The 22,953-nt window shown below is 40.3% G+C and overlaps 1 protein-coding gene across 1 annotated transcript; it reads left to right on the top strand.

Moving 5' to 3' along the window:
* Window positions 1–1,519: 1,519 nt before the first annotated feature.
* LOC127784650 (auxin transport protein BIG) lies at window positions 1,520–22,644 on the top strand (the record flags this gene model as incomplete). The annotated part of the gene is made up of 14 exons (XM_052311996.1): window positions 1,520–1,631; window positions 3,431–3,537; window positions 3,742–3,907; window positions 4,002–10,021; window positions 10,228–10,845; window positions 10,941–11,121; window positions 12,331–12,565; window positions 12,677–17,215; window positions 17,324–17,546; window positions 17,670–18,071; window positions 18,835–18,978; window positions 19,314–20,339; window positions 20,465–20,968; window positions 21,578–22,644. Coding segments are annotated over 14 exons (15,090 nt in total), but the record flags the coding sequence as incomplete, so codon positions are not given.
* Between the last annotated feature and the right edge of the window lie 309 nt (window positions 22,645–22,953).

The raw sequence follows: 22,953 nt of genomic DNA, 5'->3' as shown, positions 1-22,953 counted from the left end.
AGGTGCTGCATTAGCTCATGTTCTGATGCGTTAGATCTTCATCCAACGGTGTAAACCAGCGTGCTACAATAAAAAGGAGGTCGATAGTAAAATCAGACACGGTTGGCTACAGTATATATCTAATGCAAATCACTATAGCACAAGACTCGATCACTGTGCAAATAGTATTCTCTAGTATTACAGCAGATGACCTGCATCCAAGTTTTACTACATTGGAGATGAAGGGTTGACAGAAGTCAGTGGTGAATTGAGAAGAAAAATTACTAGGGTCTACTTGCATAATTATCGACTAATTTTATACTCCTAATTAATATAGGGTAAATAGTTGGAAATAGATATCTTACGCTGTGTCCATACTATGTTGTAAGGCCTTGTTTATTTCCTAATTTATTTTTCCAAAAACATCACATCGAATCTTTGAATACATGCACAGAGCATTAAACATAGATAAAAAAAATTACTTGCACAGTTTGCATGGAAATCGCGAGACGAATCTTTAGAGCCTAATTAGTCCATGATTAGTCATAAGTGCTACAGTAACCCACATATGCTAATGAATGATTAATTGGGCTTAATAAATTTGTCTCACGGTTTCCAGGCGAGTTATGAAATTAGTTTTTTTCATCCGTGTCCGAAAACTTTTTCCGACATCCGGTCAAACGTTCGATGTGATATCTAAAAATTTTCTTTTCGCGAAGTAAACAGTGCCTAAATGTAATAGGTTCCCCACTATTAGAAGTTTGAAAAACGTTGAGTAATAAATTGTGTAAAACACACTTATATTTTACAAATCTTATCCAACGTTTGAACCATTTTGTTTAAAATTTGCACATCTAGCTGAAGACTTATTATTCTCTTTTGAGTAGCATAGTTATTTTCAGAATTTTAAAATAAACAACATTCTACCATCTCACTCTCAAAAGAGAATCACAATTTTGTTTGATACTCCATCATCAAATATAGAAAAAAAAGTTGAGCATCCAATGAATGGGACCCAGATATCTCGCAAGGGCTATAGTGAAAAACACAGAAAAATATCATCACAACCGACTTACAAAATACGTACTATATACTATACAGTATACAGTCTAACAGGAAAAATCAAGCACCGCCTTTTCTTTAGAATTATTAAAGAAGAAATCTTACCGTTGGGAAAAGAAATAAAGAAAATACTTTAACCCCAACCCCGGTGGAGGCGACGAGGCCCTTCGTCATCATCGTCGCTCGCCTTTCTTCCTCCCCACGCCCATCTCTCCTCTCTCTCTTTCTCTCTCTTCTTTCTCTCTCTAGAACAAACACCTGGAGGAGGAGTGTAAGTAAAACCCTTGCTCCCCGCGGGCGATCGATCCGGACACGCTGTCTCTCTAGGGCTCCGCCGCCGATCGGAGATCCCCGTCTCCGCGGTATGGCGGCGGAGATCTCGGCGCTGCTCGACCTCCTCCTCCATCCGCCCGCCGCCGCGGCGGGGGACCGGGACCCGCCCGCGCGCCGCCTCCGCGGGCCCGCGGCGCGGGCGGGGCTCGAGGCCCTCGCGGGGGCGCTCGCCGCGGGCCCGCCGGCCGACCCGGCCCGCGCGCGCGCCGTCCTCGCCGCCGCGCGCGCCGTCGTCTCCGCGGTCCTCTCCGCCTCAGGTAGAGTGTTCCCACCCCCCTCCACCCCCGCGATCCCGACCTAGCTCTGGCTGGCTCGCTGCTCCCTCCCGTTTTGGATGCTTTGGTCGTTGCCGGTGAGGGTTTTGGATTTAGGCTCTGATCTTGCAGCTGTAAAAGCTTGGTGCTCATGAGATGCGCTCCTGCTGGTACTGCCTTGTTGGCTTGGTTTTGATGCTGTTTGTAGTACTTTTTCTTAGGAAGCAGGGTTCGCTTGGTTTTGAGAGTTGGTCCTGTGAAATCACGACCAGTTGTTCTTGTTGATTACAACAACCGACCTAGTTATCTCCCCTTTTATCTTTTATTATTAGTATTAGTATTTGGTTTTATGTGTTTTATATCTTGTTTGGTGATCAACTTTGCCAACTTGAATTGTTGTATCCCTTCCTCTCTTTGCTTGGTTGTATGCTATCTCCGGAGATTATCTAATAGGGCATTTGATCCCCTTTGTTTGATATATTTTCTTGAGGCCCTTTGTTTGATATATATTTTCTTGATGCAGCAGCGCTTTCATGTTTTGTCAGGAAGCCCAACACCGTTCATTTTTTGTGCATTCTCTATCCACTTCTTTACTCTTCTCCAATTGCCTTTCTCGTGCCTCATTATAGTCACACACATTGTGAAATTGTGTTGCATTAGCACGAGTACTACAGGTGCTGCAAGGTCACGAATGATCACCAGTGTGTGCATCTTGTTAATATTTATCTACAATCTATTTACTCGTATAAGTTCTATAATTGCGTTTTAGATACTTTTGGTATGCACATGCATGCATTGTACAGGTTTGTTTTACTTATTTTTCTATGCCTAGTGATGCAACACATTTTGCTATGCCTAGGGATGTATGAAATCCAGTTTTCTTATTTGTAGTAACTAGCTTTAGACTAGCTGAGCTTGGTTCTGAATTGCCTGATAAGATGACTAGCAATCAGTGGGAATTATCTAGAGATTGGATATTTTTACTTGTGATGTTGGTAATTTTACTTTCCCTGTTCCATGTTCAAATTAGGATTAAGGTGTTTGCATTTGAGAATAAACTTGCCAACATCGGAAACTTTTTGCCAATAAAATTGGTTATTGCTATGACCAGCAGATTTTTTATTGACTTTGGTTAGTAGTTGTAATTTTTCTTGACAGCTTTAAGGTTTCTGAACATTCATTACAAAATTTGTCTTTTGATATATTGCTTCCATGAATGCGCAAAAACAATCAATTACCAGTTTCCACTTCTGATCCATCCATTCCATTTGGTTTCGAAAATAATATGAAATGTGAAGTCAGCACTGTAGTTGAGTTGAGTGTACCACCATCCTTTATTGAGGGGCGTTACACTTTTGTTTTAGGTATATCTTTGTCTCTTTTAAGCGTGGATCTATAGTTGGTGCCTTAGAGTAAATACATTGCTGCTTCTGATTCTAGTTTACATCGTTCTTTTCTTTTTGTGCTTTATATTTAGCAGAATGTCTTTCTATCCAAAGCTATGAGTCACTTATGCAGATCATATGGTATTATGGTTCCCATTGAAAGTACTGTAGCTTCAAGTCACTTATGATGTTAGTACTAAAAAAATGCGGCAATAATCCTTTTGTAGTCATTTTCTCATTGACTAAAGCATTTCTCATATCCCCTGCATTTCACTGTCTATGTGCTTTTTATTAACCGTTAGGAACACCTTGAAAGAGTCACCATGACATGTCTATCATGTCCTCAATAAACGAATGTCTAGCAACCTGCAAGGTTTTAATATCACCTTCTATGTTACCTTTGCATGTTTTGTTCAGTGGAGCAAGTGGAGTCAACGGTTGTGGAGATTGTGGAGAGGTCTTTGGAATTCTGTCTATTGTATCTCGAAAAATCATCATATGCATGTGAAGACTATGGGTTACTGGTAAGTTCTTTATGCTTGATTTATTTTTTGGGAAATGATCATGTTGACCTAAAACAGATCACTTTGTTGTTACCTTTTGCAATATGATGTTAATATCACCATGCTGATCATGTTCCTTTTACTTCAGTCTGCATTTTTGGGGAGTTTCTTAAGTTCTCTAACGTAGCATTATTATTATTTTTATTATGTTTTTCATCTTTTCAGAATGAGGTTGCCTATTTCATGGAATGCGTGCTGCTTAGAGGGACTCCCAGCAAGGTTTACTCATTGGAACCCAGTGTCGTAAATGATGTTATTGAGCAGTGGTCGTCTGTCCAAGTTGATTCTGAGCGTATCAGCCCACAAGAGAAGTATTTCTGCTATTTAAAAGGTGAACTCTTGGAAACTTGTCCTTTAAAATGCAATTCAAGGTTTATGGAATGTTGGTGCTTTATTTGCTGATTGTTTTTTGATGGCACAACCAGGCTTCAATTGCTCAAATAGTGGAGATGATCTGCAACGGTTTCGTTTGACGTTATCACCTGAATGTTTACAGCAAGATTATGTTATTGCAGAGAATACTGAATCATCACACACAGCATCCCCAAACGGCATGGTGTCAATAGCACAACATTTTGCAGTTGTTCACCTACATTGCATACCACTCCTTCTTACATTGGTTCAGAAGCTTTGCCAGTCTCCAGCTTTGGATGTGATAGAAGATACCAACTTTAATATGAGGTTGTCTTTTGGCCAAAGAATTTTGAAGTTAGTACATGGTTTGGCTATGGAATTTCCTTGTGATGCTTCTGATGCGATGATGCTTTGTTCAGTAGCAAGATGTACTGATAGTCTGCCAGTCTTGTTTAAACTTAAGTTCAAGTTCGCTAACCATGACAGAGTGTTTTCTGGAGATGGTGTTGGAACTGTGTTGCTGCAAATACTTGACGAATTTCTGCAGCTAATTCATATTATCTTCTGCAACAGTGATATTTGTTGTACAGTACAAGTATGCATACTTGCTTCCCTGTTGGAAATTTTCAGCCCAGAAAAATGGAAATATGACAGATCTGCTGCTTGCTTGATGCCCCCTTTAGTTTACTCACCCCACATTGTTCAATATGTGCTTAAACTTCTCAATGATACCAAACGTTGGACAAGTCGTGTTGACAGGGACAGACCTGGCAAAGATGTTCTAGGTTATTCATGCAATTCCGAGACAGATGGTTTGTCTTGCCATGCTCGTTCAAAGAAAGTGCCATTGCTGAAGAAATACACATCTGAGGAGTATCTGCAATTAATCTTCCCTTCAGTAGAGCAATGGTTGGATGATTTGGTACATCTCATCTTTTTCCTCCATGAAGAAGGAGTAAAATCAATGCCTCTACTTGAGAAGCCGCAGATGAGTTGCACAAAGCAAGTTACTCTTTCAGAGTTGGAGTCTGTGGCTAGTCATGAGGAAGAAGCACTTTTTGGTAATCTATTTGCTGAAGCCCGCTCTACAGGAGTAGCTGACAGTGTTGAACAGCCAATTTCTCTAGGGAGTGGCCCTTCGAGCAGCCAGCATGGCCCTATTCAATTAGCTGCTGATTTGATATGCTTTATGAAGATGTCCATCTTCTCCCCTGAATGGTGCACTGCTATATATGTGGATGCTTGCAGGAAGTTCCACAGCAATCATTTGGAACAGTTTCTGTCAATACTTCAATGTCCAGCCTTTTGCTCTGATGAAAGCATTGCTACAACATCTCTTTCTGAGGTTAACTCATTGCATATCAACACAGCCTGTTTTGAACTTCTACAGATGTTCCTTATTTCCCATGAATGCCCGGCATCTTTAAGAGAGGATCTTGTGGATAAAGTGTTTAATGCTGAGAATGGGATGTATACTTACAACAATTATACGCTTGCTCTAGTGGCACGTGCTATCATCTCTGGGGCAAGTTCAATATATAATCTTGGAAGAAAAGTTTTTGTTCAGTATGTTGGTTATCTTTTGGAGAAAGCAAATGATAAATCATCCAGCTCATTAGATTTGAATAATTTCTGCAGAATTCTTCCTTGTGCCTTCCATCTAGAAATTCTTTTGGTGGCATTCCATTCAACCACTGGGCCAGAAAAGGCTGATTTGATCAATATTGTACTTTCCTCCCTAGAGAAAATGAGACAGCCTCCACTTGGAGTAAATGCATCTGGACTCACAAGATGGGCTTTACTCCTGTCAAGACTCCTGCTTGTCTTGCGGCATATGTTGTTGTATCCGGTAACACATCCGTCATGGTTGCTTATGAGGTTAAGATCCAGAATGAGGGATATTTTGTTGAAAGAAGGTCAGTCACGCTCCATGAATGATTACTTGCCATCCTTCACAGCTGAAGTTGTGGAGGGCATTTTTGCTGATACTGTCAAGGAGTATGCTTCAACTAGTAGTTTGTTCCCTCAATTGATTGATGTGACTCCAGCTCATGCTGAAATCTACTTTGACAAGTCTGCTCTAGAAGCTTTGGGTTTGAACTTCGCTAATTTGGGCTCAAACATTTCTGAAATTCTTGGTGTTTGGAAGGGCAGGAAAGCTGAAGTGGCTGAGGATCTCATTGCGGAGAGATATTTATTTTTGATTTGCTGGAGCACTCTCTCTGGTATAGGTTACAGCGGTGGATATGAAGGTCTGTTGAATCCTGACTTCGCTGATGTAAACTTTTTCATTTCGTTTGCTCTCAGTGTAAGTGATGATGCTTCATCACTTTTGGACGCCAATCTGCCTTCTGTAATTTTTGGATTCCTGAAGTTGTTGCAGTCTGAGATTCTCTGTGGTCCAAGTGTTCTAGAAAGTTGGGATTTCCTCAGGAAAGGAGCATGGCTTTCTCTTATTCTGTCTCTAATTAATACTGGTTTTTGGGGGCACCAAACAAGTGGGAAACCTGATGTTGATTTGCAGGGAAAGCAGGTGGTCCAAGATGCAGAGATATTTGGGAAGAGTTTGCTTACATTCATAAGTGAAAATAGTGGACATTGTTTACATGTTTTGTCATCTCTGTTGGAGACTTATCTTCATGCTTTTAAGGAAGCATATATCTCATTTGTTGAGAAAGGGAGGGTTTGTGAGGATCATTGTTATCCTTCCTGGCTGCTTAAACATTCTGCATTTGACAAATCCAAGCATCCTCTTCTCTTTGAGAAAGTTGGTTCAAACATTAGAATGCTGGAGCCTATATGTGACCTTTCATCAAGGATAGATCGAGTTGCTACGAAATTGGGTGATGGGCGGAAAGAATACTTTCTCTTGAAGTGTTTGTTACATGGATTTCCAGTGAACTCTGCCTCCAATAACAGTGCTATCCTTTCTTGTGTTCTGGTGATAAATGAGATCATTTACATGCTCAATGGATGTATAAAGATCATGCAGCCCAATGACAGAGATCTAGTTGATGTGGGTGTTATTTCCAAACTACTTAGTATGATAATGACTATAAAGTCAGATAGAATGTTCACATCCATTCACAAGCTGTGTGATTCTATATTTATGTCTCTAATTGACCAGAATGATGATCTGGCTGGATATAGCGACTTGTTTGTTCTTAAGCAGTTAGAAGGGTACCTGGCAGACATCAACTCGAAAGAAATCATGGATAATGAGGTGAAAGAAATTATAGTTTTTACCATTGTTGATCTAGTGGAAGACCTCCGATCTAAAACAAATGTGTTCAAATTCTTTCTTGGTGAAGCAGAAGGAGCACCTGAAGGAGCAAACAGTCTTTTTGCTCTTGAGCAGGCTGATATGTCCGTTTTTATTGATGTACTGGACAAATGCCAGTCTGAGCAGGTTAATTTGAAGATTCTTAACTTGTTTACTGATATTCTAGGTGATGGTCTTTGTCCCGATCTTAAGCAGAAATTGCAACACAAATTTATTGGAATGGACGTGTCCTGCTTTTCTTCTTGGCTAGAATTTCGAACATTGGGTCATTCTATGAAGATTGAAAGCACCAATAGTACTACATCAGGTCCTACAGCCCTAAGAGAATTGACAATGGATTTTCTTATGCGCCTTACCTGCCCTTCATCTGAGACACTTGCCAAAGAGCTTCAGCATCACCTCTTTGACTCAATGCTTTTATTACTTGATAAAGCATTCATGTCATGTGACCTTCAGATTGTTAAAGCACATTTCCATTTTATTGCTCAACTCTCAACTGATGAATCACATTTCAAAGAGCTCTTTGAAAAAACGCTGAAACTGATGGAGAACATGGTTGGTAATGAGGGTTTGCTTCATACTTTGAAGTTTCTGTTTACTTGCGTGGAGTCAGTGTTTGGTGATGCTGGATCAAACAGAAGTGCACTTAAGAGGCTTTCTTCTAAAAGTTCTGGGAACAGTTTTGGTTCAGGATCTCTTATCCCAAAGCAACTGAAGAATTCAGACAGTCTTGTTCTTCGCACCAATCAAGAAAGTAATTCCACTGTTGATTGTGATGCTAGCTCCGGCGAGGAAGATGAAGATGATGGAACATCTGATGGGGAATTGGTCAGTATTGATAGAGATGAGGAAGAGGATGGAAACAGTGAAAGAGCTCTTGCAACCAAAGTGTGCACATTTACATCCAGTGGTAGCAATTTCATGGAACAGCATTGGTACTTCTGCTATACATGTGATTTGACTGTTTCCAAGGGTTGCTGTTCTGTCTGTGCCAAGGTGTGCCATCGAGGGCATCGTGTTGTTTATTCTCGGTCAAGCCGTTTCTTCTGTGATTGTGGAGCTGGTGGTGTGAGGGGAAGCAGCTGTCAGTGCTTGAAACCTCGGAAATTTACTGGTACCTCTAGTGTATCTCCTCCTGTCACGAGCAGTTTCCAGCCAATATTGCCTTATCATGAGGATGTGGAGCCTGTTGCAGACAGTGGTTCTGATTTTGAAGATGACATCTCAACTGAAGCTGAGAATTGTATCAAGCTATCTGTGCCGAAAGGCTTCAGTGATGAGCTTCCTGTATTTCTTAAAAATCTTGATGTTGAAGTTCGAATGCTTGAACTCTGCAAGAAGTTGCTTCCAATGATACTTAGCCAAAGAGAGCTGAATCTTTTGAAGGACAGGAAAGTATTTTTAGGAGGTGAAATGCCCATGTCACAAGCTTCTGATATTTTTCAACTGAAGAAAGCTTTCAAAAGTGGATCGCTGGACCTGAAGATAAAAGCAGACTATCCAAATTCAAGGGAACTTAAGTCGCATCTTGCAAATGGGTCTCTTACTAAATCCTTGCTAAGTATCAGCATTCGAGGTAAGCTTGCTGTTGGAGAAGGGGATAAAGTAGCTATATTTGATGTGGGACAAATTATTGGACAGCCTACTGCAGCTCCTATTACAGCAGACAAAACAAATGTGAAGCCTCTCTCCAGGAACATAGTTCGCTTTGAAATTGTTCATTTGATTTTCAATCCATTGGTGGAACATTACCTATCTGTTGCCGGGTATGAGGATTGTCAAGTACTAACATTAAATAGCCGTGGTGAGGTAACTGATCGGCTTGCAATTGAACTTGCTCTGCAAGGAGCATATATTCGTCGCGTGGAGTGGGTTCCAGGTTCTCAGGTACAACTCATGGTAGTAACAAACAAGTTTGTGAAGATATATGATCTCTCGCAGGACAACATTAGCCCATTGCATTATTTTACTGTGGCTGATGATATAATTGTTGATGCCACGCTTGTTCCCTCCTCAATGGGAAAGTTGGTGCTTCTTGTTCTTTCTGAAGGAGGCCTTTTGTATAGGTTGAATGTTGCCTTGGCGGGTGATGTTGGTGCGAAAACATTGACTGATACAGTCTTGGTGAAAGATGCAGTATCTATGCACAAAGGTCTCTCATTGTACTTCTCATCAACTTACAGGCTTCTATTTGTGTCTCATCAAGATGGCACAACTTACATGGGGCGCTTGGATGGCGATTCCTCGTCAATTACTGAATTGTCCTACATATGTGAGAATGATCAAGACGGTAAATCGAAACCAGCAGGCCTGTACCGTTGGAGAGAGCTAATAGCTGGCAGTGGGGCCCTTGCTTGCCTATCAAAATTTAAATCAAACTCTCCTCTTGCTGTATCTTTGGGTCCTCACGAGTTGTTTGCACATAACATGAGACATGCAAGTGGTTCAAATGCTCCAGTTGTTGGTATTGCTGCATATAAGCCTTTATCCAAAGATAAAGCTCATTGTCTTCTTTTGTATGATGATGGAAGCCTTAACATTTATTCACATACACCTAATGGAAGTGATAGTTCAACAACCCTTACTGCAGAACAGACAAAGAAGTTGGGCAGCAGTATCCTTAGTAGTAGAGCTTATGCTGGCACCAAACCAGAATTTCCACTTGATTTTTTTGAGAAGACGACATGTATCACATGTGATGTGAAATTCAATAGTGACACAACCAAAAGTAGTGATTCTGAAAGCATCAAGCAAAGATTAAGCTCAGATGATGGTTATTTAGAAAGTTTGACATCCGCTGGTTTCAAGGTAGAAAGTTACATGACTTGTTTAGCCCATTGGTGTCCTGTGATTTTTATTTTGCATTTGCATGGGGCTAGCTTATGCGTATGTTTTACTACTCCCTCCATTTTTATTTAGATGACGACTAATCAACGTCGAATAAAGAAAAAACGGAAGTACTACTATGTACTTCACAATGGATTACTTATTTGTACTCTGTTATTTTTCTGTAGGTGACTATTTCAAACCCAAACCCTGATATTGTCATGGTTGGTTGCCGAATCCATGTGGGTAACACATCTGCGAGCAATATCCCTTCAGAAATCACAATTTTTCATAGAGTCATTAAGCTGGATGAAGGCATGAGATCTTGGTATGATATTCCGTTCACTACTGCTGAATCACTTCTGGCTGACGAAGAATTCACAATTGTTGTTGGTCGGACATTCGATGGTTCATCTATTCCTCGGATAGATTCTATTGAAGTGTATGGTCGTGCCAAAGATGAATTTGGATGGAAAGAAAAAATGGATGCTGCACTTGATATGGAAGCGCATGTCCTAGGTGGTAGTTCTGCTAGTGGAAAGTCTGGAAAAAAGGCTCAAACGATGCAAGCTGCTCCTATCCAGGAGCAGGTTCTGGCAGATGCTCTCAGGATCCTCTCACGGATATACCTGCTTTGCCAACCAGGTTTCTGTACGGACACAATCGATGCAGACATGGAACTTAACAATCTAAAATGCAGATCTTTGCTGGAAACAATCTTTCAGAGTGACAGGGAGCCTCTGTTACATTCTGCTGCATGCCGTGTCCTTCAGGCTGTGTTCCCGAAGAAGGAAATATACTATCATGTATGCCAAGTATATGGTTCTTAATATTTATATGGGACTATTGTTTTCACTTTATTCGTGGTCACACTTTTAAGCTATTCTAATCTTTTTCCCAGGTTAAGGATACTATGCGCCTTCTAGGGGTAATAAAATCACTTCCATCAATTACTTCAAGAATAGGAGTTGGAGGTGCTGCATCCAGTTGGGTTACAAAAGAATTCATAGCCCAGATCCACACAGTGTCAAAAGTTGCTGTGCACAGGAAATCAAACTTGGCTTCTTTTCTTGAGACCCACGGTATTAATTTCACTCCAACATTTGTTGAAGAAAAGAGTCATGATTTCCTTTATCTGAATCATGAAATTCTTACTCTTTTTATGCATTCTTAGTTAATCTTTTGAAAGTTTGACCATTCATATACTACTATTTACAATCATCATTTCATCAGTGTTGGCCATGAGAGAGAGACTTTGACATATTCATCATGATTACTTCCGTTATGATAATGTTAATCTTTTACCAATACACAACAAAAAGTTATGGACCAAAATTATATGTAAAGGGAGTAGACACACAAAAAAAAAAACAGTGACATTCTTACTGGAAACTATGAACTTTATCATAAGTGTTATAGGATGTTGGTCTTGCAGAATCAATTTAGTCATACTGAATCTTTGCCAATCCAAATGAAACATTCGTTATGCAGCCCCATCGTTTCGCTTACAGCTGATTATAATAAGCACATAAACTACAATGGAAAAAAAATCATAAAATCAACTCCAAAATCAAGTTTTAAAATTCAAAATTTGGCAGCGACTAATAAGCTGAAGAGCAAGCGATGGGATTGATAATCTTTGAAGATCTTGTTGATTTGATCGATTTCATACATCTAAAAATCATACAAAAGAAGTCCTTTTGTAAGTTCTCTCAATGCCAAAAGCAGCTAGGAGTAAGAAAAGTTTCCCTTGATTCTTTCGCGTAAAAACCTATACACTCAACGGATTTGCTGTAGTCCTGTAATTAATGATTATATGCTGCAAATTGTCATGTGTTGTGTCCTGTGTGCATGCACAGAGAATTCTTGATGGAGTATATTAATATCTTTCAATCACTCAATGCAACAAGCTAGCAATACTCTGTGTTCTTTATGTTAACCGTTGTATGTCTCCTGTTCTGGTTAAGCTGTTGCTATCCTTAATGTCACAAGAAAGCTAGGGTAAGTGATTTTTAAAAGTAGACTTGTTGGGTAGTATCCACGAGTATGCCAGCAGTTTGAATCGTATGTAACTGCCAAGATGTGCAAGCACTGAATTAACTGTTGCTGGTTTATCTTGCTTGAGTGTGCTACTTTGCCAACTTATGTATGCAACTCCAATTGCAATATATATGCATACAACATTGTGAATGCAATCTTCTTATCATTAGGAATGTTATTGCTGTATCAACATATGGCTGGTAGAATTGGCATATTTGCTAAATTCTAAACACTAATATATCCTTATGCAGGCACTGAACTAGTTGATGGTCTTATGCAAGTTTTCTGGGGTATTTTGGATTTAGACAGGCCAGATACGCAAAGGATAAATAGCCTAGTTGTACCCTGTGTGGAATTTATTTATAGCTATGCTGAATGCTTGGCCTTACATTCAAATGAAAAATCTGGAGTCTCAGTAGCACCTGCAGTTGCTTTATTGAAGAAGTTACTATTTGCGCCATATGAAGCAGTCCAGACTTCAAGCAGGTGGTCTGTTTTGTATTGCCTATGCAGGATTTTTGACATATTCTAGTATTGTCTCAGTCTTATAAGCACTCATGCATTTTCCAATGTTCTTTTTTTGGCTGGCCTTTGCAGTTTGGCTATTTCATCACGATTTCTCCAAGTCCCTTTCCCAAAGCAGACAATGATTGCTAATGATGATGCTCCTGACAATCATGCAAAAGCAAGTGCTGCTTCAAATTCAGCCACTGGAAATGCTCAGGTCATGATTGAAGAAGATCCTGCCACATCCTCAGTGCAATATTGTTGTGATGGTTGTTCCACTGTTCCAATACTTAGGCGAAGGTGGCACTGCAACATATGTCCAGACTTTGACTTGTGTGAAACATGCTATGAGATACTTGATGCAGATCGTCTACCTGCACCACATTCAAGAGATCATCCCATGTCAGCAATACCAATTGAGCTTGATACATTTGGGGGAGAAGGAAATGAAATTCATTTCTCTGTTGATGAACTAACAGATTCCAGTGTCCTTCAAGCTCCTGCTGATAGAACTATCCAGACCTCACCATCGTCAATTCATGTACTGGATGCAAGTGAGTCTGTAGATTTCCATGGTTCCATGACCGAACAAAGGACAGTATCAATTTCTGCATCAAAACGGGCCATTAACTCTTTGCTACTTAGTCGTTTAATTGAAGAGCTTAGTGGCTGGATGGAGACCACTGCTGGCACTCGAGCTATACCTATAATGCAGCTGTTTTACAGACTTTCATCTGCAGTTGGCGGACCTTTCATGGATAGCACAAAACCTGAAAATTTGGATTTAGAAAAGTTTGTGAAGTGGCTTATAGATGAAATCAATATAAGTAAACCATTTCCTGCGAAAACACGTTGTTCTTTCGGAGAAGTATCTATCCTTGTTTTCATGTTTTTCACACTTATGTTCCGTAACTGGCATCAGCCTGGGACTGATGGCTCTCATTCGAAGTCAGGTGGGAGCTCTGATTTGACAGAAAAAGGTCCTGTTCATGTCCAAGTATCAACCACGACTCTTCAATCCTCCAATGATGACCATGATAAAAATGAGTTTGCTTCCCAGTTAATTCGTGCTTGTTCTGCCCTCAGGCAGCAATCCTTTCTGAACTATTTGATGGATATACTGCAACAACTTGTTCATGTTTTCAAGTCATCATCCATAAATGGTGAAGGTGGCTCTTCTAGTTCAGGCTGTGGATCCCTATTGACAGTACGGAGAGAGTTACCAGCGGGAAACTTCTCTCCCTTTTTCTCAGATTCATATGCCAAGTCCCATCCCACTGATCTTTTCATGGACTACTACAAATTGTTGTTGGAGAATACATTTAGGCTTGTATATAGCATGGTTCGACCAGAAAAGGAAAAATCAGCTGATAAGGATAAAAGTTGCAAGGTTCCCAACACCAAGGATCTAAAGTTAGATGGATACCAAGATGTTCTTTGTAGTTATATCAGCAATGCTCATACAACGTTTGTTCGGAGGTATGCAAGGAGGCTATTTCTTCATCTGTGTGGCAGCAAGACTCATTATTACAGTGTCAGGGATTCATGGCAATATTCACATGAAGTCAAGAAACTTCATAAAATCATTAATAAGTCTGGAGGTTTTCGAAATCCTGTGCCCTATGAGAGAAGTGTTAAGCTTATAAAATGTTTGTCTACTCTTTGTGATGTGGCTGCATCAAGGCCAAGAAATTGGCAAAAATTTTGCTTGAAGCACACAGATCTTCTTCCTTTTTTAATGGATAACTTCTACTATTTCAGTGAAGAATGTATCGTTCAGACTCTCAAGCTTTTAAATCTAGCATTCTATTCAGGAAAAGATGCTAACCATAATGCACAGAAAACAGAGAGTGGAGATATTGGAAGTTCCACAAGGACTGGTTCACAGTCATCAGATTCAAAAAAGAAGCGGAAAGGTGACGATAGCTCTGAAGGCTCCTCAGAAAAATCCTGCATGGACATGGAGCAGGCTGTGGTAGTGTTTACTGGTAAGGATGGTGATGTCTTGAAACGTTTTGTTGATACATTCTTGTTGGAATGGAACTCAACGAGTGTGCGCCATGAGGCCAAAAGTGTTCTATTTGGACTGTGGTACCATGCAAAGAGCTCATTTAAGGAGAACATGTTAACAACTCTACTGCAGAAGGTCAAGTATCTACCCATGTATGGACAGAACATCATTGAGTACACTGATCTCATGACATGTTTACTAGGAAAAGCTAATGATTCTACTGCAAAGCAAAGTGACACTGAACTTCTGAATAAATGTTTAACATCTGATGTAGTAAGCTGCATTTTCGACACACTTCATTCTCAAAATGAGCTATTGGCAAATCATCCGAATTCCCGTATATACAATACACTGAGTTGCTTAGTGGAGTTTGATGGCTATTACTTGGAAAGTGAGCCTTGTGTTACCTGCAGCTGCCCAGATGTTCCATATTCGAGAATGAAGCTTGAAAGTTTGAAGTCTGAGACCAAATTCACTGACAATAGGATAATAGTGAAATGTACTGGAAGCTTTACTATACAGTCGGTGACAATGAATGTTTATGATGCTCGCAAGTCAAAGTCAGTGAAAGTACTTAACCTATATTACAACAACAGGCCGGTAACAGATTTGTCAGAACTGAAGAATAATTGGTCTCTCTGGAAGCGTGCTAAAAGCTGCCATCTTACATTTAATCAGACAGAATTGAAGGTTGAGTTCCCCATTCCAATCACAGCATGCAATTTCATGATTGAGCTTGATTCATTTTATGAAAATCTTCAAGCATCTTCCCTTGAGTCATTGCAGTGTCCTCGGTGTAGCAGGTCTGTAACTGATAAGCATGGCATCTGTAGCAATTGTCATGAAAATGCATACCAATGTAGACAATGCAGAAATATTAACTATGAAAACCTTGATTCTTTCCTCTGCAATGAGTGTGGATACAGTAAATATGGTCGTTTTGAATTCCATTTCATGGCAAAACCAAGTTTCTCATTCGATAACATGGAAAATGATGATGATATGAGGAAAGGATTGGCAGCAATTGAGTCAGAATCAGAAAATGCTCACAGGCGATATCAGCAGCTGATGGGATTTAAGAAGCCTCTCATTAAACTTGTATCAAGCATAGGTGAGCAGGAGATTGATTCACAACAGAAAGATGCTGTCCAGCAGATGATGGTGTCTCTCCCTGGGCCTACAGGCAAAGTAAATCGCAAAATTGCACTTCTTGGTGTTTTGTATGGTGAAAAGTGCAAAGCAGCTTTTGATTCAGTGAGCAAGAGTGTTCAGACATTACAAGGACTGCGCCGTGTTCTAATGACATATCTGCACCAGAAGAATTCTAATGATACAGATGCATTACCGGCTTGTTCAATACCAAGGTCTCCAAGTAGTTGCTATGGCTGTAGTACCACGTTTGTAACTCAATGCTTGGAGTTATTACAAGTTCTGTCCAAGCATGCAACCTGCAGGAAGCAACTTGTTAGTGCTGGCATTCTGTCAGAATTATTTGAAAACAACATTCATCAGGGCCCTAGAACTGCACGCACTCTTGCAAGAGCTGTGCTTTCTTCCTTCTCTGAAGGTGATGCAGATGCAGTGCAGGAACTGAATAACCTGATTCAGAAGAAGGTGATGTATTGTCTTGAGCACCATCGCTCCATGGATATTTCACAATCTACACGAGAAGAGTTACTTCTACTTTCAGAGACATGTGCCCTTGTGGATGAGTTTTGGGAGGCAAGGCTTCGTGTTGCTTTTCAGTTGTTGTTTTCTTCTATTAAAGTTGGAGCAAAGCATCCTGCAATTTCAGAGCATATTATTCTCCCTTGTTTGAGAATCATTTCTCAGGCTTGTACTCCTCCAAAATCTGATTCTGGGGAAAAAGAGCCTGGTATGGGAAAATCTAGCTTGATGCAGGCAAAGAATGATGATACAGTTGGCCATTCAGTAACTAATCTGTCCACTTCCAAGACTCAGTCTGAGTTATCAGGAAAGATTCCAGATGGAAGTCGAAGACGACAGGATATTTCACTTCTCAGCTATTCAGAATGGGAGAACGGTGCATCATATCTTGATTTTGTGAGGAGGCAGTATAAAGTATCACAAGCTGTGAAAGGACTGCCAAAAACACGGCATGATTCACAAAAATCTGACTACCTGGTTCTAAAATATGGACTGAGGTGGAAGCGTCGTGCATGTCAAAAGTCATCTAAAGGTGACTTCTCAAAATTTGCCTTGGGCTCCTGGGTCTCAGACTTGATCTTAAGTTCTTGTTCTCAGTCAATAAGATCTGAAATATGCACTCTCATAAGCTTGTTATGCCCATCAAACTCATCCAGACAGTTTCAACTATTGAACTTGCTTATGTCGTTACTCCCTAGAACACTGTCAGCTGGTGAAAGTGCCGCAGAGTACTTTGAGTTACTTGGGACAATGATTGATACAGAAGCTTCATGTCTTTTCTTAACTGTTCGTGGTTGTTTGACCACATTATGTTCTTTGATAACAAAAGAAGTGTCCAATGTTGAATCACAGGAGAGAAGCCTTAGCATTGACATTTCACAAGGATTCATTCTTCACAAGCTTGTTGAGCTTCTCAACAAATTTCTTGAAATTCCCAATATTAGAGCAAGGTAACTCTTAATATACCCTGCATGTCCAACCCTAATTTCTTGGTTTGTGGAACATCCGCTCCCATGCAGTTCTTTCTCATTGTATCTTTAATTTCCCATATGTCGCAGATTTATGAGTGATAATTTATTATCTGATGTGCTGGAGGCTTTTCTGGTTATCCGTGGGCTAGTTGTGCAAAAGACAAAGTTAATTAATGACTGCAATAGGCTTTTGAAGGACCTTCTTGATAGCTTGCTTGTAGAGAGTACTGCAAACAAACGTCAATTTATTCGTGCTTGCATCTCTGGATTGCAAAAGCATGTGAAGGAAAAGAAGAGACGGACATCTCTGGTATAATCTTGAACTTCTTGTTTTATAGTATATTGTGATTAATTAAATTCTGTTCTATCAATTCTAACAACAAACTTAAATTTATTTGTTTCTGTTGTTATCTTATCTGGGACCTTTCTGCAGTTCATTTTGGAGCAACTCTGCAATTTAATTTGCCCAGTAAAGCCAGAACCTGTTTATCTCTTAATTCTAAACAAAGCACATACTCAAGAAGAGTTCATTAGGGGCTCTATGACAAGGAATCCATACTCCAGTGCTGAGATTGGCCCACTGATGAGAGATGTGAAAAATAAAATATGCCATCAACTTGATTTGATTGGTCTTTTAGAAGATGACTATGGTATGGAGTTACTGGTCGCTGGGAATATAATTTCACTTGACCTTAGCATCTCCCAAGTCTATGAGCAAGTATGGAGAAAGCACCATGGTCAAACTCAACATTCTTTGTCCAATGCTAGCCAACTGTCTGCTGCTGCTTCATCTGTCAGAGATTGTCCGCCAATGACAGTCACTTACAGATTGCAGGTTAGTTATGAGGACTATACTTCGATTTCAGTGCCTTCAATTCATTTGCACATCAGTAGTTTGGATAATTTCAATATCATCCTAGTTGTTTCTAATGCTGGTCCTTGGCTACAAACAAATTATTACTCCCTCTATTTGTGTTTACTTGGCATTATTGACCATAGTTTCCTTCAGCATATACTTTGCATCTCACATTTTTCTAGGTAAACTTCCCTAAAATATCCCTACAAACAGTATATTTCTTCCACCTCTTTCTACCTTGTTTTGCATACACGAAATATTACTGGAAGGCATTTTGGTCATTTTTCCTTCTCAAGTGCAATAAAAGGAAGGGGATTCATTGACCTAGCATGTACTCATTAATATTGAATAGCAGTAACTGCTAGGTATATTTTATTCAACACTCACCTAAAGTAACACTATAATCGGAAATGCACTATACTCAGTAAATTTGTTCTTAGTTTTTACACATACGAAGAATGTAAATTTGTTCCGTCTTGTGTTAGCTTTTACAACTATAAAGAAAATTGTGCTGCCTTGGATTATTATCTCCATTGTTGAAAGAAATCTCTCCCAACATAATTATTCATACCTAGTGCACAGTGCATCTGAATTCTAGGGTCCCATCGTATATTTATTGATGAAGCATATTGTGAGGCTGTCTGACAGTGTTTGGGACTCATTTTGCTAATGTGGTTTGTGTGATTTTCTGCCTCTTTTCTGGTCTATCTGTGTTGAAAGAGAATGTTTATTTTCATATCAGGGATTAGATGGTGAAGCTACTGAACCTATGATTAAAGAGTTAGAAGATGAAAGGGAGGAATCACAAGATCCTGAAGTTGAGTTTGCTATAGCAGGTGCTGTAAGGGAATGTGGAGGCCTTGAAATTATATTAAGCATGATTCAGGTAATAATGTTAAGATATCGGTCTTTTTTTTGTTGCCCGTGTAACATGTTACGATCAATTAATCTGTACAGATTATGCAGGCACATTTTTAATAATTTGTAAGATATTTCTGAAAAAATATTATATCTTTGAATATTATTTTACGTAGGTGGTCAGTTGGTCTTATATGATCATGCTAAGTTATAAATTTGAGAACAATTAAGTACTAATAATTTTATAATTTAGGCTTATATTGTGTTTAGTTGGGATTCATATTTGAATTTTCTGATCTAATCCTTCTATTGTTAATGAGGCTTGACAATCTAATTATGCCCTCAAAATCCTTTTTTCTTCAGAGCCTACGCGAAGATGAGTTAAGATCAAACCAGGAAGAATTGGGTTCAGTCCTTAACCTTCTGAAGTATTGTTGCAAAATTCGTGAAAATAGATGTGCTTTATTACGCCTGGGTGCATTGGGTTTGCTACTTGAGACAGCCAGACGTGCATTCTCAGTAGATGCGATGGAGCCAGCTGAGGGTATTCTATTAATTGTAGAAAGTCTTACAATGGAAGCTAATGAGAGTGACATAAGTATTGCCCAAAGTGTTTTTACAACTACTACTGAGGAGACTGGTGCTGGTGAGGAGGCAAAGAAAATTGTTCTCATGTTTCTTGAGAGGCTGTGCCCTCCTGATGGTGCCAAAAAATCAAACAAGCAACAAAGAAACGAGGAGATGGTGGCAAGGATCTTACCTAACTTGACGTATGGGGAGCCAGCAGCCATGGAGGCCCTTGTTTTGCATTTTGAGCCCTACCTTATGAACTGGAGTGAGTTTGACCGGTTGCAGAAACAACACGAGGAAAATCCAAAAGATGAAACTTTAAGCAAAAACGCATCAATGCAGAGGTCTGCTGTTGAAAACTTTGTTCGAGTCTCAGAGTCACTCAAGACAAGTTCTTGCGGTGAAAGGCTGAAGGAGATTATTCTAGAGAAGGGCATTACAAAAGCAGCTGTAGGACATCTGAGGGAAAGCTTTGCTTCTGCAGGGCAGGCTAGCTTTAGGACTAGTGCAGAATGGACAGTTGGGTTAAAACTGCCTTCCATTCCACTCATCCTCTCAATGTTGAAGGGGCTCGCCAAGGGTGATCTGCCTACACAAAAGTGTGTCGATGAAGAAGATATTCTGCCATTGCTGCATGCTTTAGAAGGAGTGCCTGGTGAAAATGAAATTGGTGCAAGAGCAGAAAATCTTTTGGATACCCTTGCCAACAAAGAAAATAATGGTGATGGCTTCTTGGCAGAGAAGATTCAAGAGCTCCGACATGCTACAAGGGATGAAATGCGACGCCGTGCTCTCAAGAAAAGAGAAATGCTACTCCAGGTAACTGTTGCCATTATGGTTTCATTCATTATTTGCAGAGTCTTGTACTCTTGTATAAGTGTTTGATCTCCTGTTCTGCATGTGCACAAATTAATATGTTTTGCTACCTTCTTTTTGTATACCAGGGGCTAGGAATGCGACAAGAATTTGCTTCTGATGGAGGTAGACGTATTGTTGTGTCTCAGCCTATAATTGAAGGCTTGGATGATGTGGAAGAAGAAGAGGATGGGTTAGCATGCATGGTTTGTAGAGAAGGGTATACTTTGAGGCCGACTGACATGTTAGGAGTCTATGCATTTAGTAAACGGGTGAACTTGGGTGCAACTAGTTCAGGCAGTGGCCGTGGGGACTGTGTTTACACTACTGTTAGCCACTTCAACATCATACACTACCAATGTCATCAGGAGGCTAAAAGAGCTGATGCTGCACTGAAGAATCCTAAAAAGGAATGGGATGGTGCTACCCTGAGAAATAATGAGACACTGTGTAATTGTATCTTTCCCTTGAGGGGGCCATCTGTTCCTCCTGGGCAGTACACACGATGTCTCGACCAGTATTGGGACCAATTGAATTCTCTAGGACGAGCAGATGGAAGTCGCCTTCGCTTGTTAACATATGACATTGTTCTGGTACGTGGCAGTGACTTCGTCTTATTTCCTCGTGTATACATTGTATGAAATTCCATTTCATTCATTCTGCCATTATTACATCCCTACAAAGTGCATTTTCTAGTTTCTTATGTTTCGTTGGAGCTTTTGCTTTATTTTTTATTTTTTGCTGAGAACTGTGGGGGATGCCATCTGGAACATATTTATGACAACAGCAAAACTCTAAAATTCTTTATGCCTGGCTAACAAAATAACTCTAATGTCTTCGTGAAAATCAAAGATAAATTTGTCATCAAAGTGACATGTTTTGCTTCATTACTGACAACAAAAGCTGAAATATCTGTAATTTATGGTCTTCCTTTTATGCTTTGTATAGAATGCATGCTGTAGGGCATATTATTCTCTGATATGATTCCAATTTTAGCCTAAATGCCATTGCCTTGTATGGAGGCAAAACTGGTTGATACTTGATGGCATTCAATTCTTGTTTATTTGGTGTGACGAGGTAACTTGAGAGCAGCAAATCGGACCTGTCAATTTCATTTTGTTATGGCATTTTCCTTCATAGGTAATCATTGTACATTCCTCTTGCACATACAAAACTAATCAAACTTCATTTGTTTTCACTAGATGTTGGCCAGGTTTGCAACAGGCGCTTCTTTCAGCACTGACTGCAAAGGTGGGGGTAGGGAGAGCAACTCGCGGTTTCTTCCTTTCATGATCCAAATGGCTTCTCATCTTGTAGATGGAAGTGCCAACCAGCAGCGTCATGTCATGGCCAAGGCTGTTACCTCGTACTTGTCCTCTTCGCCTTCAACTCCAGAATCTCCTGTTCGACTTTCAGCTCTATCTGGAGCTCGTGGTGGTTCAGGTTCCTCGGAGGAGACTGTACAGTTCATGATGGTCAATTCTCTGCTGTCTGAGTCCTATGAGAGTTGGCTGCAGCACCGCCCCGCTTTCCTGCAGAGGGGCATCTACCATGCTTACATGCAACACAAGCATGGACGATCCACCCTCAAGCTTTCTGCCGACAGGTCTTCCTCTGCAGTCCGATCAGATGAAGGTTCATCCGCCGATTCAAACGACAGCAAGAGGCTCTTTGCCATTGTCCAGCCGATGCTGGTGTACACTGGTTTGATTGAGCAGCTGCAGCAATTTTTCAAGAAAGGCAAATCGTCTGGCACGCAAAAGGTCGATGAGAAGGACGGATCAAGTGGTGGTAACCTCGAAGCTTGGGAGATTATGATGAAAGAAAAGCTGGGGAACATGAAGGAGATGCTAGGATTCTCCAAAGACGTGCTCTCATGGCTCGAAGACATGACCTCATCTGAGGACTTGCAGGAGGCCTTCGATGTCATGGGTGCGTTGCCAGATGTGTTCTCCGGTGGCCACACTACATGTGAAGACTTTGTCCGGGCGATCATACACGGTGCAAAGAGCTGAACGAAGTTTTCCGAGGATCTACAATTTGTGTTGAAACTTTGCCACGCGCCTGTATGTTTGTAAGGATAGTCAGCTTTTGTGTGGCAGCTGTAAACATTATAATTCTTCCTTGTAAAATGAAACTGGGCAAGGTTTGTATGCTAGCTTTTGTCCTGGCATTTACCAGCCTCCATTCACATTCCTTGCTCCACCTGCAATTGAAGAACATGAAGGTGAAACAACGACCGTAAATGAAGTTATTGACGACAAGAGCCTGTCTAGCGTCAAAACTCAAAAGAAGTGCACATTTGCTAAATTAACTTATAGCAGGACCTAGTAATGAAAGATCAGCTCGACCTTTAAGTTACAACGCGGCGCTGATGAAGTACGTCTAATTAAGCGTGGACGATCTGATTCGCTAGCTCGCACATTGAATGATCCACCGAAATCAGTGGATCAATACCAATTACTAAAAATCGGCTGCTGTAGCATCATCAGATGGTCTACCCACTACTACGTACTACTACCGTCTATGGTCACTGTTCTGGCTACAATGCATGCTCATGCTCGGCCACATAATTAAT

The sequence above is a fragment of the Oryza glaberrima genome, chromosome 9, assembly GCF_000147395.1.
Source record: "Oryza glaberrima chromosome 9, OglaRS2, whole genome shotgun sequence".
Classification (NCBI taxonomy): Eukaryota; Viridiplantae; Streptophyta; class Magnoliopsida; order Poales; family Poaceae; genus Oryza; species Oryza glaberrima.
The sequence above is the reverse complement of the archived record's forward strand: the minus strand, read 5'-3'. Positions and strand labels throughout refer to the sequence as shown.